The sequence below is a fragment of the Pteropus alecto genome, unplaced genomic scaffold, assembly GCF_000325575.1.
Source record: "Pteropus alecto unplaced genomic scaffold, ASM32557v1 scaffold13, whole genome shotgun sequence".
NCBI classification, from domain to species: Eukaryota; Metazoa; Chordata; class Mammalia; order Chiroptera; family Pteropodidae; genus Pteropus; species Pteropus alecto.
In genome coordinates, this window is record NW_006434373.1 from 2,850,840 (window position 1) to 2,864,770 (window position 13,931).

Below are 13,931 nucleotides of genomic sequence, written 5' to 3' on the forward strand. Positions count from 1 at the left end.
TTTGCTGAATGATAGTTCTTTAGAAAATATTTTTGTGAAGAACTCTTTATAATTCATTTTTTTTCATAAGGTGGTGTGCAAAGTGGATTTTTATAGATCAGAAAGTATCTCCAGTTTTATTTGTTTGCAAATGTTGATTAATCAAAGAATATATATTGTGCCTTTCCTCTGTAACCATCACTCTGCTAATTTTTTATTATATATGATTTGAGCATTTAGCTTTACCAACTGGATTCACAATGCTGAAATTACTAGAATTGTGCCAGAAAACATCATGGGCTCAAATAATGTTTTGATATTAGGATTTTTGCGACAGAAATCTAATCTTGAACTTGGACATTTGGAGAAAGTTTTGTATCTCCAAACACAGATTTGTGCTGTATCCCGTGGTCAGTCAGAAGCTGATGAACCACCAGCTGGGCATTGGTGGACCTTACCTATGAGATGGATCTAATCTGTAGGGCTCGGGATTTTCCACTCAAGAACTCTAAGGCAGAAAGTGCAGCGTAAAAGCTGCAGTCTAGGCTTGGGCAGGGAGAGGAAGGCCTTCTGTTTCCTTCCTTTACATCCAGCCCAGCTCCCATTCCCAAATCTCAGCACTTATGTCTGTTCCTTTCTTCACACAAACCCGTTCGTCTGCAGCTTCAGAGGTCTCAGGAGCAAGTCTCAAACAAGCCTGATGATGGTCAAAGGGAGGACTACTGAGGTACTTGTGATGAGAGACTTGGTGGGATCTGCTTGCCAAACCAACACCTGCGGTTTAAAGGAGGCAGGTTGGGTCCAGAAAGCTCCTAGAAAGAGAATAGATCTTATAGTACATGAAAATTAGGGAGTTTATTTTTTCCTTTTTAATACCTTTCTGATTCTTCTCATCCTTTGAATTTGTAAAGATGTGAATGTCCTCATTTCGAGCATTTTAAAAGGAAGGGAAATAATTGGGTGTTATAATAGAACCCTTTTTTCCATGCGAATGTCCTTAGATGCTCATCTTTTCTCTCCTTCCATATACAGTTGCTGAAGTTCTTAACATATACCCACATATTTAATGGAGAGCCACTAGGTAAAAATTCTTAATATGACTATCTCAAGCTAAACATCACCCGGGCTTGAGAGTGAAAATGAGAGTTTGGGGAAGAAGATGAAGATAGGTAGCCATGCTTTTTGTACATTATTATCCTACTCTTTCCTGCTTTAACATTAAACTGTTAAATGAAAGAAACAATAGTCATTATAGAGTGGTTACATGAAACGATCTTCAGATTACATTGAATTCACTAAAGAAATGTAGTATACTTTAAGTTAACATACACACATTCTTTTAAGAATCCAGTTATATATCTCGTAGTGCAAAGGAGAATCAGTATTCATGTTTTCCCCTGAGGAAAACTGGACCTTTCAGGCTTTTAGTTGTGTATTTCCTCTCCCCTCCTCTCCTCGGCCTTAATGACAATATCTCTGCCCTAATGTTAAGCTTCGTGGCGTGGATGAAGCTCCCAATGGGGCCTCGTCTCAGAGTTTTTCCATGACCCCGTGACACTGACTGCAGCCTTCCCACCACTTTCCCAGCAGGACTGGTATTCAGGAAGTGGTTGCGCAGATGTCTGATTGTCGTTGGGCTCAAGGAATTGGACTTGTGGAATTTTTGGCTGAGTTCCGCAATCTCCCATTGACTGTGACCCGTCATTTGAAATCGTTTCCTCATCACTGAATGCTTGGTGAGCTCTGGCTCCAAATGTAAATGCTTTCATTCCCTCAATTATTTGCAGCCTTGTTTGGAAATTGAAATCTCGAGGCACCAGATGACAGGAACAGCTGATCCAGTGTCATGTCCTGACCATGGCTTTCTCTCCCTCTTGCTTCTTTGGCCAGAGGTGCATATGTTAACCAGTCTTGAATGGTGCCCACTGGGCGTTAGACTGGGAAAAGAAGGTCTGGGATCCCAACCTGCCTAGTAACCGTACTGTACTATGTTCTAAAGTGTTTAGGATACATAGGTAGAATTCTACTTCATGCTAAGTGTCATATTATGCTCTGGTTGGTTCATTATCCATTCACCAACTTCTATTGAATTCAAAGTTTGCGTTGCATTCTGTGAATTAATAAAACAATATCTCTTCCTTTAAAGTACTTCTAAAATATGGAAACCCAACGACAAAAATCTGTTCAATTAACATCACTCGCTAGGTTTGTTCTGTTTTCTAATGCATGAGCCCACGCCCAAGTAGCTGACTCTACCCGTGAACAGTCTGCCTGTGAGAGTAAACCCAAAGCTCTGACAACATTTTTACTTGTGTTTCAGTCCATTGTAAAGATTCATGATCATACTATTTTAAATATGAAAAATTAAAAATTTAACTGAAAGATTGTGATCTCATGCTAACCACTGAAATAGGCATAACATGGCCTCTGATAGTAAGATTTTCGATGACTGCTTATTCTAGATATATTTTGTGTTAACTTCAGTTTTTGTTGTAGGCATTTATATTATCCTTCAAAATTAGAAGCTTCATAATATTTCAACTTCAGCCATCCTGGGAGCTTATTTGGATTTGGCTTTCTAACTTTGGATGGGGAATATAGTCTATCATTTGATTTCCATCATGAACTTGCTTCCGTGAGCATTTTAAAAGGAAGGGAAATAATTGGGTGTTATAATAGAACCCTTTTTTCCATATTTTATGGATTTTCAAAAGTATGTCTTTGCTTTAGATAATATATTTTTAAGTTGCTCCATGTGTGAAAATCTCTTTCATGCCTAATTTAGAATGGCTAATTTTGATGCCAAGATTATTCTCCATGGCTGTATTTTTTCATCTTTATAGATGATGGCATCTTGTTTTTCTTCCTCAAATTCTGAATTTCACCTTTCGAGCATAAGCGGTAATCTCTTCTGTCGTTGGTATATAAAATTACTTTTTTTATTGTCCAATACATTGCACTGATGTTCAAGAATAAAACTATGAAATGCAGTTGCATCAAAACTGTGCAATATCTACAAGCTTCTCTCTTCTTTACTTCATTTAAAATTTTCATTGCTGTGATAACAGTGGTTGTGCGTTTCATTTCTTTCAGACATGAATTATGTGGCTGCCATGTCCTTTGGAAATAAATGGCTAAGGGGTCTTATTTCTCAGTTATTTTAACTGTGCACATTTTGCCTGTGCACATTTTGACCAGAAGGATGGTCAAAATCGTAGTACTGCTTGTCGCAGCTGCAGAGTCTGGCTTAGACACTAGAGAGGCTGGCAAAAGCCTTTGCACGCTTGTCCAGCTCTTTGCTCTTCCTATAACCCCAGTGGAGATTTGCTAAAAGCTCAGAGGAACAATTTGGCCTGCACACAGCACGAGCTATTTGCCAGCTAACTGTATAGCCGTTTGAGTGCTTATTCTGTCTGTTTGCTCTGCTCTGGCGCCCATAGTAACCTTGACAGGGTGTGGGACACTAGGTTATTCATGTGCACTTATGTCTGAACAAAAGATTAGGAAAGTTAAAAAAATATGGGCAATGGCAAGAACTCTGTCAACGAAGGAGTCACTTCCTTTTTAGCTACTTAATTTCAAAACTCTCGGGATATAAGGATTGCTTAAGTATTCCAATGACGTGGGAAAGGACGTGTTCTTGTGGTGAGGCAAGGACTGGGAATTCAAATTTCTATATTCTGTTCCCAGGAGCACAGAGGGGTCACCAAGTGACATGTGACAAGTCAGTTAAGCATCAGAATCCTAATTTCTCTATCTGTGAAATGGACATAAAAGGGGCTAACTTAATGTTAGTGAATTGTTTAATATTTTGCTGGGAACCAGCTTGCTCTAGTGACCCAGAAAAAACCCAGGGCTGTGGTGTAGGCTGACCTCATTTCTATTTTTGGCTTTAGAGCTGACTCAATGAGAAACTTGTAGAAATCAGCTGATCTGGCTCTTTGCCTCCATGCATTCCATGATTAAAATGAGAATTATAAAATCTTATCTGTACTAGGTCTCATAATGATATTGCCAGTATTAACTAAGTCCTAAAAATACTCCACCAAATGCATTAGAAAGCTTTTATGTTGATGTGCCTTTCGCATTTCCTTCCTATCTCAGGTTATCTGGGGACACAATCCAATGTTCATTAATTTATTTAGCCAGCTGTTTGCAGTTTGAGTAAGCTTTACATTTGATCAAGTTTTGGTCTGAGAATGTTTTTCTTTCTCAGCTGTCACAGGCCTCTGGGAGAAGGAGCGGCATTCCGTGTCAAATCCTATGCCGAGGGCTCTGGCAATATCAGCATCTGTTTTTTTCTGGTAGATTCTCTGCATGCTGCTGTTCCTAGGGTGTGCCAAACTGTAGAGCTTAATTTTCTTTAATCCATTTACTATTTTATCATATCCTCTAGAGCTTGAAATAATCCCTTCCACATTTATTCACATGCTGTTTCTGGACTCCTGACGTATACTTCTCATTAAACCTACAATCCATGGAATCCCAGTGGTTGGAGTCCCAAGTCTAGAACCATATTTCTGCGTTTCTAAAAATACAACAGGTATTTTTTTTTTTTCACCAGTAAGTGCCAGAACTGGCTGAGTGATTTGGAAAGAAGGACAACTTTGAAAGTTCTTGCTCTGTCTCTTCATTTTGTAACCATGAAAAACTTTTAATTCCTGATAATGTGTTATTTTGGGCATACATGTTTATGTTGTGTAATGTATAGCTTGTCAGTTTATTTTTACAACGAACTAGTACAACTGTGAGAAAAATACTCAGCACTAAGAAAGCTCACCTGTGATCTCCTAAGTGCTTTCTGTGTTTTAAAACTGCTAATGATGAATACATAATCTGCCCAATTTGTATTGTAAGATTGCATCTAAGTTCACATACTGTGAAGAAAATGGGTTTTCTTGATGGCTTATCATGATTATGGGTGATTTTCTATTGGCAATTTGAATATGGTAGTCTTCCTCAAAGAGCACTTAATCAGGTCGCTGATGCCTTTAGAAGAAATCATCATTCCAGAATCAAGCAATAATACTGTCTTCCTCCGTGTTCCTTTCCCAGTTGTATGTCTTTTGACTAGTTTCTTGTACTCCCAGGGCCAGATGTCCACCTCATCACTGTCTGCCGTCATCCAGCCTGCGTTTCCTTCTTTCTTATCTTCACATCTTTATTTTGCATTTATTTTTCAAAGGCCAGCTTAAGGCTCAGAATACTACAACATCTTTCTGACCTTTTTTTTTTTTTTTTAATATATTACAGCCATGTGTGTGTACCCTGAATAATATTTGTTATTTTAAAAATAATGTGTCTTCTTTTGCTCCACGGGAGTGGATACCATGATTCAACTTTGATCCAACTTTTGCAAAAGAAACACTTTTAAAATATTCTTAGGAAAGCCCATCATCAGACTGTTGGTTGCAGTCTCAGCATCATGCCGAAACTCACACCATGAGCTCTGCCTACAACAGCTGCTAAAGGTGTCTAAAGGGAAAACTTGACTGATGATCCGCTCACAGAATCTCAGCGCTAGGTCTACTGATAACAAGACGATTTCATTAATTAAATGAGATTATAGTCAGTTCAGTGAAAAAAAAAAATTATTCATTATTTTATTTACCCAACAAGTTAGTTAGCATTTGGAATATGGTATATAGAAAGCATTTTGCCAAGTATCACATTCCTGCCTTCAAAGAGCTTTAGAAAATGGTAAAGAAAAAGCTTCCTGAGATAGGAATTCGTTTCAGCATTTGTTTTCGGACACTCACTATAGACTTATGCAATATTTGACCAGGGTACGCGAGATTATTAGGGTTACAAGGTGTCATTGGGTTTCCGGGAATGCAAGGACCTGAGGGGCCTCAGGGGCCACCGGGACAAAAGGTAAGCTTGACTGTGTAATGAGGGGTGTGAGGGTGTGGATTTAAGATGATCTATATTCTTATAACAAGAGGTCATAATGGCTTTTCTGTTTTGTTTCAGGGTGATACTGGAGAACCAGGACTGCCAGGAACAAAAGGGACAAGAGTGAGTACAATTGTCACTTAAGTTGATAATGTCTGTGGGTGGGATCTGATATAGCAATGCTTCTCCAGTGAGAATGCTTTACACACCCTTCTCCTGCCTCCAAACAATCCTGAGGGGGCTTCCTTCCCTTCCTCTCCTTTCTTTTTGTCCCTTTCCTCTGCCTCTCCTCATCAGGACTCAGACAGCGCGGGTGGTGGGCGTGAGGACTTAAAATGAGCCGTAGCGTATTGTTCCTGACTTCTAGTCCTTGTGACTGGTGCTGTGCATAAGCAGAGCTAATTACTTCTTACTCTTTTGACCCTTGTTTGCTCCAATTTGTCTTTCCTCAAGGATTCTTGTAGATATATTTTGATTTCGGAGAGGGGGATGATGTGTCTGCAAGTCGTTGAAGAAGTTTTCATTTAATGTGAAAAGTGGCAATATTTTCAGAGCTAAACTTGAACTTCCTTCTTGACACTCTTTGCTTCCTTTGCTACCTCCATTCCTGAGAAATGCAAAAATGAAGACCTTTGAAAGCAACTCTTGAAAGTAGAACAATAGAAAGACACTAAAATGTAAAGGTTTTATTCTGCTATTTTTATTTAGTTGAAAGGGAAGTGTGACAGTGACCTGTGTGTGTATTTGTTAGTGAAAGAGAGGAAATAACATTGTAACTGTCTGAGATAGAAAGATCCATATTTTAATCAGAAATAACTTTGGATTCCCTCTCCCTCCGCGCCCCCCACCACCACTGAACAGTTTATTCCATATACTTTTCTTCCTAACTGTTTGAGATTTAATGTAAAATATGTATGTGTATATATATTTTACCTAGAAATTACAAAGGATGAAATGAGAGCAGTTTTTTTGTGCATGCGCAGCCTTGATTTCAGAAGTAATCAATAGCTTTTGATGTAGAATTGCTATTGAAACCCTAGATGATCTGCCTCTCAGGGCTGGGCCCTCAGCAGTCTCCTGGGTGGCGGTGCCCTGTCCACTTAGTGTGGATGTTCTGAGGCCAACCATTTGGGTGCAGTGGGGCGAAATGAGCTTTCCCAGCGCTCACTGCAAACTTTCATTTCCGTCCTTACAGGGACCCCCAGGAGCATCGGGTTACCCTGGAAACCCAGGACTTCCCGTATGTATATAAAATTACCTGCCTCCTTTATGAGACGTTTGATGTGAGTGATGGCACCATCAGGTGATTTTTCTATTTTGGCCACTTTTTCCACCTTATTAATTGCAGGGTATTCCTGGCCAAGATGGTCCACCGGGTCCCCCAGGAATTCCAGGATGCAACGGGACAAAGGTAAATTTAGAACCAAGACCCTTTCTTGCTTTGAGCTTGTTTATCTAACTTTGTGTACTGAGAAGTTGGTAAAAGTTGTTTTGTGAGCATCATTTTTGTTGCCACAACTGGAAAGTGACTTGTCTTAAAGCTTTCTTTATTTAATTAGCAAATACACTTTTTTTTACCATACTTAATGTTCAAGAATGACATAATAGTGCCTTTCTTTTCTATACAATTTTACCCTAAAATTGCTTTAAACACTACATTCTCACCTAAATTACTGAACCAAATAAGAAAATGCCATTATTAATCCTTGTCCCTAATTAATGATATTCTCAAATTTATTTCTTCTATCATGAAGTAGCACTCAGCCAGCATAGCTTGTAACAATTTTTAGGAAATGATTTTAACCAACAAATGAGGCATCCCTGAAAGGTAGGACAGAGTAACGGATGCGGGTGTCTGGTCTGGCCCGCTGTTCTGTTTGCCTTGCACTGATCCCCTGAGTGACCGTCTGCTCTCCCCTCAGGGTGAGAGGGGGCCTCTGGGGCCTCCGGGTTTGCCTGGATTCACTGGAAATCCCGTGAGTATGGCGCTGTTTAACTCAGCATTTCTTTTTTCAGTTATCATTTCTCTCTTCTCATTTTATTTCTTTTCTTTTCCTTTGTGTGGTTTTTTTTGGTTAGTTTGTTTTGTTTTTGTTTTTGTTTTTTGTTTTTTTTTTGCACCTCATTTTAATACTAATGGTGTTTTGAGAAAAACAAAACTAATATCAACTTTTTCTTTTTTAGGGGCCGCCAGGGTTGCCAGGAATGAAGGTACATCGTTTTATTTTATTGGATTCATTACAGGATTTTGTTTAAAATAGATTTGTCTAAACTCTGCTACATTAAAAGGGTACATAAGTCATATGCATGAACTTGAAGTTTAGAATCTGAAGTTTAGACACTAAGTACAATTTCTTAATAGAAAACCATTAATAGGAAGCATGGTGTGATGGTAAATATTAACAGACACGAGTTCAGTTCAGATTAATTACCTATGTAGATATCTTGATGATGCTCCTTTTCCAGAGCCATGGGACATAAGCACAGTCCCACCCAAAAGGATGCAGGTATCATATTTAATCTATGTGGTTTTACTTAAATGCAACCATTTTTTTCATGTTGCCTATAATCTGGAGTCACTCTATTATAGATTCCATAATTACTGTAGGCAGGAAAACCCCCAGTTGCCTTACGTCAGATCCTTGGTGTCTTGGCCCCTTCATCCAGCCAATTCATGCCTTTCTCAGCTTGATTTTCCCTTTATGTCAAGGTGGGGCCCAGGGCCCTCCGTGCGTGGTAAAGAAGGAAGCCCCGAGTCCCTCCGTACTGTGGCACCTGATTCTGTCTCTGCTGTCAGTGAAGGGGACTTCCTTTTCCACCCTCACAGGGTGTGTAGGAAAAGGCCTGGTGGATACACCCATGCTGATCACTGGTCATTTTCCTTCTTGTTCATAGGGCAGGTGTCTCATGCGGGCCCTGCTCCCTGGCACGTGGCCAGGGTTCTTTCCTCCTCTCTTGGCGCAGTCATTCTCGCTCACCAGCCCCCAGCCTGGTGTCCCACAGGCACCACTGGCCAACGTTTCCAGAATGGAACCTGCCACTTCCCTTCTAAACTGCTCTTCTGCGTACTTAACTAGTTAGGATGAGGATACCACTTAGATGCCCAGCCTGGAACCTAGGTGGCATTTGTTTTTATTGGTTTGTTTTTTACTATTGGAAAATTGCATGTGATTGATTCCTTCCTTCGGTCAGTCCATCCTTCCTTCCTTCCCTCCTTCCCTCTCCCCTATCCTTTCTTTCCTTCTCTCTCTCCACCCATCTCTCTCTGTCCCTTTTTAAATCATGAAGTCCTGTCATTTTCACATCCAGATTTTTTCTCAAATGTATCCCATCTTCACCTTTGCCCTGTCTCCCAGCACAGTGGCTGGCAGATCCTTCATTCATGTTTGCTCAGTGCGTAAATGCGGCAGTGAATTCGTTCATGCACTGAGCTCTGTGCCAGCTAGTCCAGCATTCTTGAATTAGGGAGCCAAGAGAGGAAAACTCAGCTCCCAAGGAACATCTTAAATTTTATGGAAATTAACCTTTTGAAGTCTTTCCTAGGCAGGGCAGTGCTGCTGCATGACTTGGTGGCTCTTAGTGACATGGCCTTGAAATGCGTTCTCCCTGTGCTGTGGAGCAAATCAGGGAGCGGGGGCGTCTGGTGTTTGGAGCAGCCCTGTGAAAGGGATGCTCCCAGTTCTTGAATAGTTGCACTAGAGATAACCTTATATCTGAATGAGATTGAGCGTTCATGTGTCCCTGTGTTTAAGAACATCTAAGAAATAATATCCTCATGGGAGCCCTGTGTTTTAGTCAGTGTTCTGCAGAGAAACAGAACCGATGGGATGTATGTGTATGTGTGTATGAGAGACGGATAGACAGATGACTACAGAGATAGAGTGAGTGAGAAAGTTTAAGATCTGCAGGACAGAATGGCAGGCTAGAGACCCAGGGAAGAGCTGATATTGTAGCTCCAGCTTGAAGGCCATTGTAGGCAAAATTCTCTCTTCTTCCTGAGTGTCAGCCAGTTTTTCTCTTAAGGCTTTCAACTGATTGGATGAGGCCCACCCCATTATGGAGGCTAATCTGCTTTACTCAGAGTCTTCTGATTTAAATGTTAATCTCGTTTTAGAAATATCTTCACAGCGACATTAAGACTGATGTTTAAACGAATATCTGGGTGCTATGGCCTGGCCAAGTTGACATAGGAAATTTACCATCACACCCTGCTTTTAATAAAAATGCTCATCCTGGCTCTTTTCTTGAAAGATAAACTTTATTTGTGAGAACAGCTTGTGATTACAGTCTTTCAACCTGAGACTGGCCTTGGTCTAGAATATCTCTTTGTGTGAGACTTTCACATGGATTTATCACAGATTCTTTCACTTAGCCGTCTATATGTTCGGTCCTGGTTTCAGTCGATTTGACTGTGCATCACAGAATGCTGGCCATTAAGATAATATCTCTGAATGGGGGAGACAGTCAGTCTTTTTCTTTCAAGCTTAGAGAGAGTCTAAACTCCAGACTTGGGCTAGTTCCATGCCTAATATTTGATAGGTTTTAAGTTTCTTTATATAAATAGCAGTATTTGCAACTTTCTCTTATTTTTCATCCCATAGGGTGATCCTGGTGAAATACTGGGTCGCGTGCCTGGGACCCTGTTGAAAGGTGAAAGAGGATTCCCTGGAGCCCCAGGAACACCAGTAAGCCTTTGCTAAATAACTGTAACCACATGCTGAGTCTCCTCCTAGTTTGCATTTTAAATCTTACCTTTCTCAATACATTATAGGGTTTACCAGGATTGCCAGGCATTCAAGGTCCCGTTGGCCCTCCAGGATTTACCGGCCCACCAGTAAGTATGGAGGGATATCTCTCTGAGGCAGTCATTCAAGGAACGACTGTGTTGAGGTGTGAAAAGAAATAAAATTTAATGAAAATTTTACACAGTGGTGATCTCTCTTAATTTGGAATGGGAAAATGAAAATTTTTCTTATGAAAATATTTGACTGGCACTTATGGTCCACATATTCCCAGAGCTATGGGAGCAGAATAATAATAGTACCTCATGCCAAAACATCTCCAAACAGACAACACCTTTATTACTTGAGGGGCTGAGTGGATGCCAGTGATCCCATGGTCTGAAGAGGCCATTCAAGGTGGACAAAGCAAGCTGTGCCCTGGAGATGTACTATAGACATAAAGACATATCAGAGGGTCTGCTCTCTTGGGGATTGTGGACACAGGCCAGGTGGCAGCATAAAAGCTGCACAGTATTTGTTATAAAGACTTTGCAAACTGAACACTCAGAGGTAACATCCCAGGAGGCCTCCTTCGCAGCTGATAATTCTCAATAGAAGGAGGACGTCATCTCACACACACGTTTTTGAGATCACAAGAGAGTTAATAGGAATAAGACTTCATGGTGGAATGCCACATTTGTTAGGAATGAATAGCGCCCCTGACTTGGTAATCCTCACACTGGCCTGCCTGAGAGATATTCAGGCCTATCTTTTAAATTTACTCTTTTTGTGGCTGGGTAAAAGTCACCGATTCTTCTATCCATTCCTGCAATTATAACTTCTTTTATATTCTTGTAGATAAATGGATTCGTTTTTATGAGTAAAAAATGAGTAGTCACAGATGGTTATAGACTTTTTGTAGTGATCACTTCGTAGGATATATGTAGAAGAAAAATGATGTTTTTCCTTTTTAAATGATTATAAAAAGTATTCTGAGATTTTGTTGCAAACACAGACATTCATTGACTTCACTATGGCCTCCTCGTTTGAAGAAATCATTCAATTTTTTAAGATAAAAAATTATGTCCAAAGTGGATAAACATCATGTCCAAACTGGAAACTCTAGGCTCATAGAGAGTTTGGCTGGTGATTTCATCCATCGTCTGTTAACCTGGAATGTTCTTAGGTCAGTGGATTCCACCAGGAATGTCAAAGATTTTGAGATATTTCTATCCCTGTTAATAATCATCCTGGACTAATTTCTGACTACTTCTAAAGTTTTACAGTTCTAGAGCATGTAAAAAAAATTAAATATTTAACAAATAAATTATCAAGTTAACCATGGGATATTAAGAAAACTTTCACATCAAGAAGCATTTAAAGCTTTACCAGGGTTGTGAATTGTATTTAATTAAAATGCTCTCTCTTACAGGGTCCCCCAGGCCCTCCTGGCCCTCCAGGTGAAAAGGTAAAGATTTTTTGTTATTTGTCTCTCTTTGGCATTAGTTTAAGAATATCATGAAATTGCCATAACTCATTCTTTAAATCTCTATGAAAAAGTTTTGGAAAATTATAATTTCTTTATCTATATGTCTAACATCTGTCTATCCACCTATCCATCTGTCGTCCACTTATCCATCTATCTAACCTATCAGTCGATCAATCCACTGATCTTTTCTTCCATCTATCTGCTCTCGTAGTTATTATTTTGGAACCACTGATCTTTTCCTTAAGTTTTTTAAAGCCAGAATTTAAAAACCTTACATTTAAAAACTAAGGTTTTTATAGACTTCTTGTCCAATGATACTATAAAAAACTTTTTTATAGACATCGAATACACATGATCACAACTTTCTTGAAAATTTAGTAGTAGTCGTGTGACACAACTCTTGCCTTAAATCTACCATCTTATTGCATTTTATGTGATTTTTGTTAGATGATTTTAGCAAAGTAGACAACTACAATAATGGAATTCTAATTTTTAATCAACAGGGGCAAATGGGCTTAAGTTTTCAAGGACCAAAAGGTGATAAGGTGAGTACACTTTACTTTGGAACATTTTTGTTTAAAAATCACAGTTTTAAGCGTAATAGAGATTCTGCCTCTGGACCTACTCTTGGACCCCTTTATACTATAGTTACTGTCTTCTGCATGTTCTTAAGCTTGTTTGTGTTTTCCTTAAAATGCACAGCTAGAATTCACTAAAGTGTTGTACATGTGATCTGACCAGCAGAGAATACAATGAGGTCATTAATTTCAGTTCTCCGTACATGGAGTTCAATCAAAATGTTCTCAGGTAGTGATAAAGCCAGACCTAGACTTTTTTTATAAAACAGTCCAGTTTGGGACTTGACTAGTAGCATAACTATATTAAACTCTGCAAAGACAAAGGCCATTATACCAGAATTGGGAGGAAATGAGCCACAGAGACAGGGAAGCACATACTGGAGCAGGTGACCTCATCTTGGGAGGGAGGCCAATGGTGATTTCTTTACCAGACCAATGGATCAGACCAATGACATGGACACCAGCCAAGTGGGGATTCTTGGAATTATGGCGGCGTCTGACTCAGGGCCCGGGTTCTATGCTATGAGTGGTCAAGCTATTGTAGACGATGGCCACCAGAGGGCCCCAAGTCAGTCGAGGCCTGGGCAGATGTGGACTGAACAGTTGACCTGTTTTCCACCCCAAATTTTGGCCCAGTCTTTGGATAAACCTCATAGTAAAGTGACCCTGCAATTTATGCAGTTAAATTTTTTAGACTTCACTCATTGTGCTATAGCTGGGACTTACTGGCTTTCCAGTTGTACCAAGCAGTTAAGATGACTGAGGAAGACAATTTTTGATGGTTCTAGTATTTTTGGTTTACCTGAGGATACCTCCTGTCTTCCCAGGATCTGTTAGCAGTCTGTGTCTCTTTTTTCCATGCTGTCAAAATGCAATAGGACAATATATGTGTGTGTGTGTGTGTGTGTCCTTGTGTGCATACATATACTGTATGTATCATATGCATGGTCTAAACATGCATGCATAGATATGTCCTATCGATGTTCAAGTTCTGTTATTATTACTTGAGATGGTGGCTTTCCTGACCCCTGAGAGGTGAAAGTCTCCTCCTGGATTTATATACTTATTGTGCTGTCTTCTTACTGAAACTTAATTTTCTGCTGAGGCAAAAATAGATTAGAAAAGGGTATAATAACACATTTAAAATAGGTGTTTTGTTTTAGGCTCTCCCCCTTTGCATTTTTCTTTTTGTATAATTTTCTTTATGCCTAATTAATTCCCAATTTTTTGCATCAATAGGGTGATCAAGGGGTCAGTGGACCTCCAGGA

The 13,931-nt window shown here is 39.7% G+C and overlaps 1 protein-coding gene across 1 annotated transcript in view; it reads left to right on the forward strand.

The window, feature by feature from the left end:
- Positions 1–2,399: 2,399 nt before the first annotated feature.
- Positions 2,400–13,931, forward strand: part of COL4A1 (collagen type IV alpha 1 chain) — a 61,669-nt gene continuing 50,137 nt past the window's right edge. Inside the window, 12 exon segments of the mRNA XM_015587331.2 lie at positions 2,400–2,412; positions 5,765–5,853; positions 5,953–5,997; positions 7,070–7,114; positions 7,223–7,285; positions 7,797–7,850; positions 8,059–8,085; positions 10,476–10,559; positions 10,646–10,708; positions 12,028–12,063; positions 12,588–12,629; positions 13,902–13,931. The exon segment at positions 13,902–13,931 is cut by the window's right edge and continues 37 nt beyond it. Of these exon segments, the coding sequence (XP_015442817.1) occupies positions 2,400–2,412; positions 5,765–5,853; positions 5,953–5,997; positions 7,070–7,114; positions 7,223–7,285; positions 7,797–7,850; positions 8,059–8,085; positions 10,476–10,559; positions 10,646–10,708; positions 12,028–12,063; positions 12,588–12,629; positions 13,902–13,931 (591 nt within the window).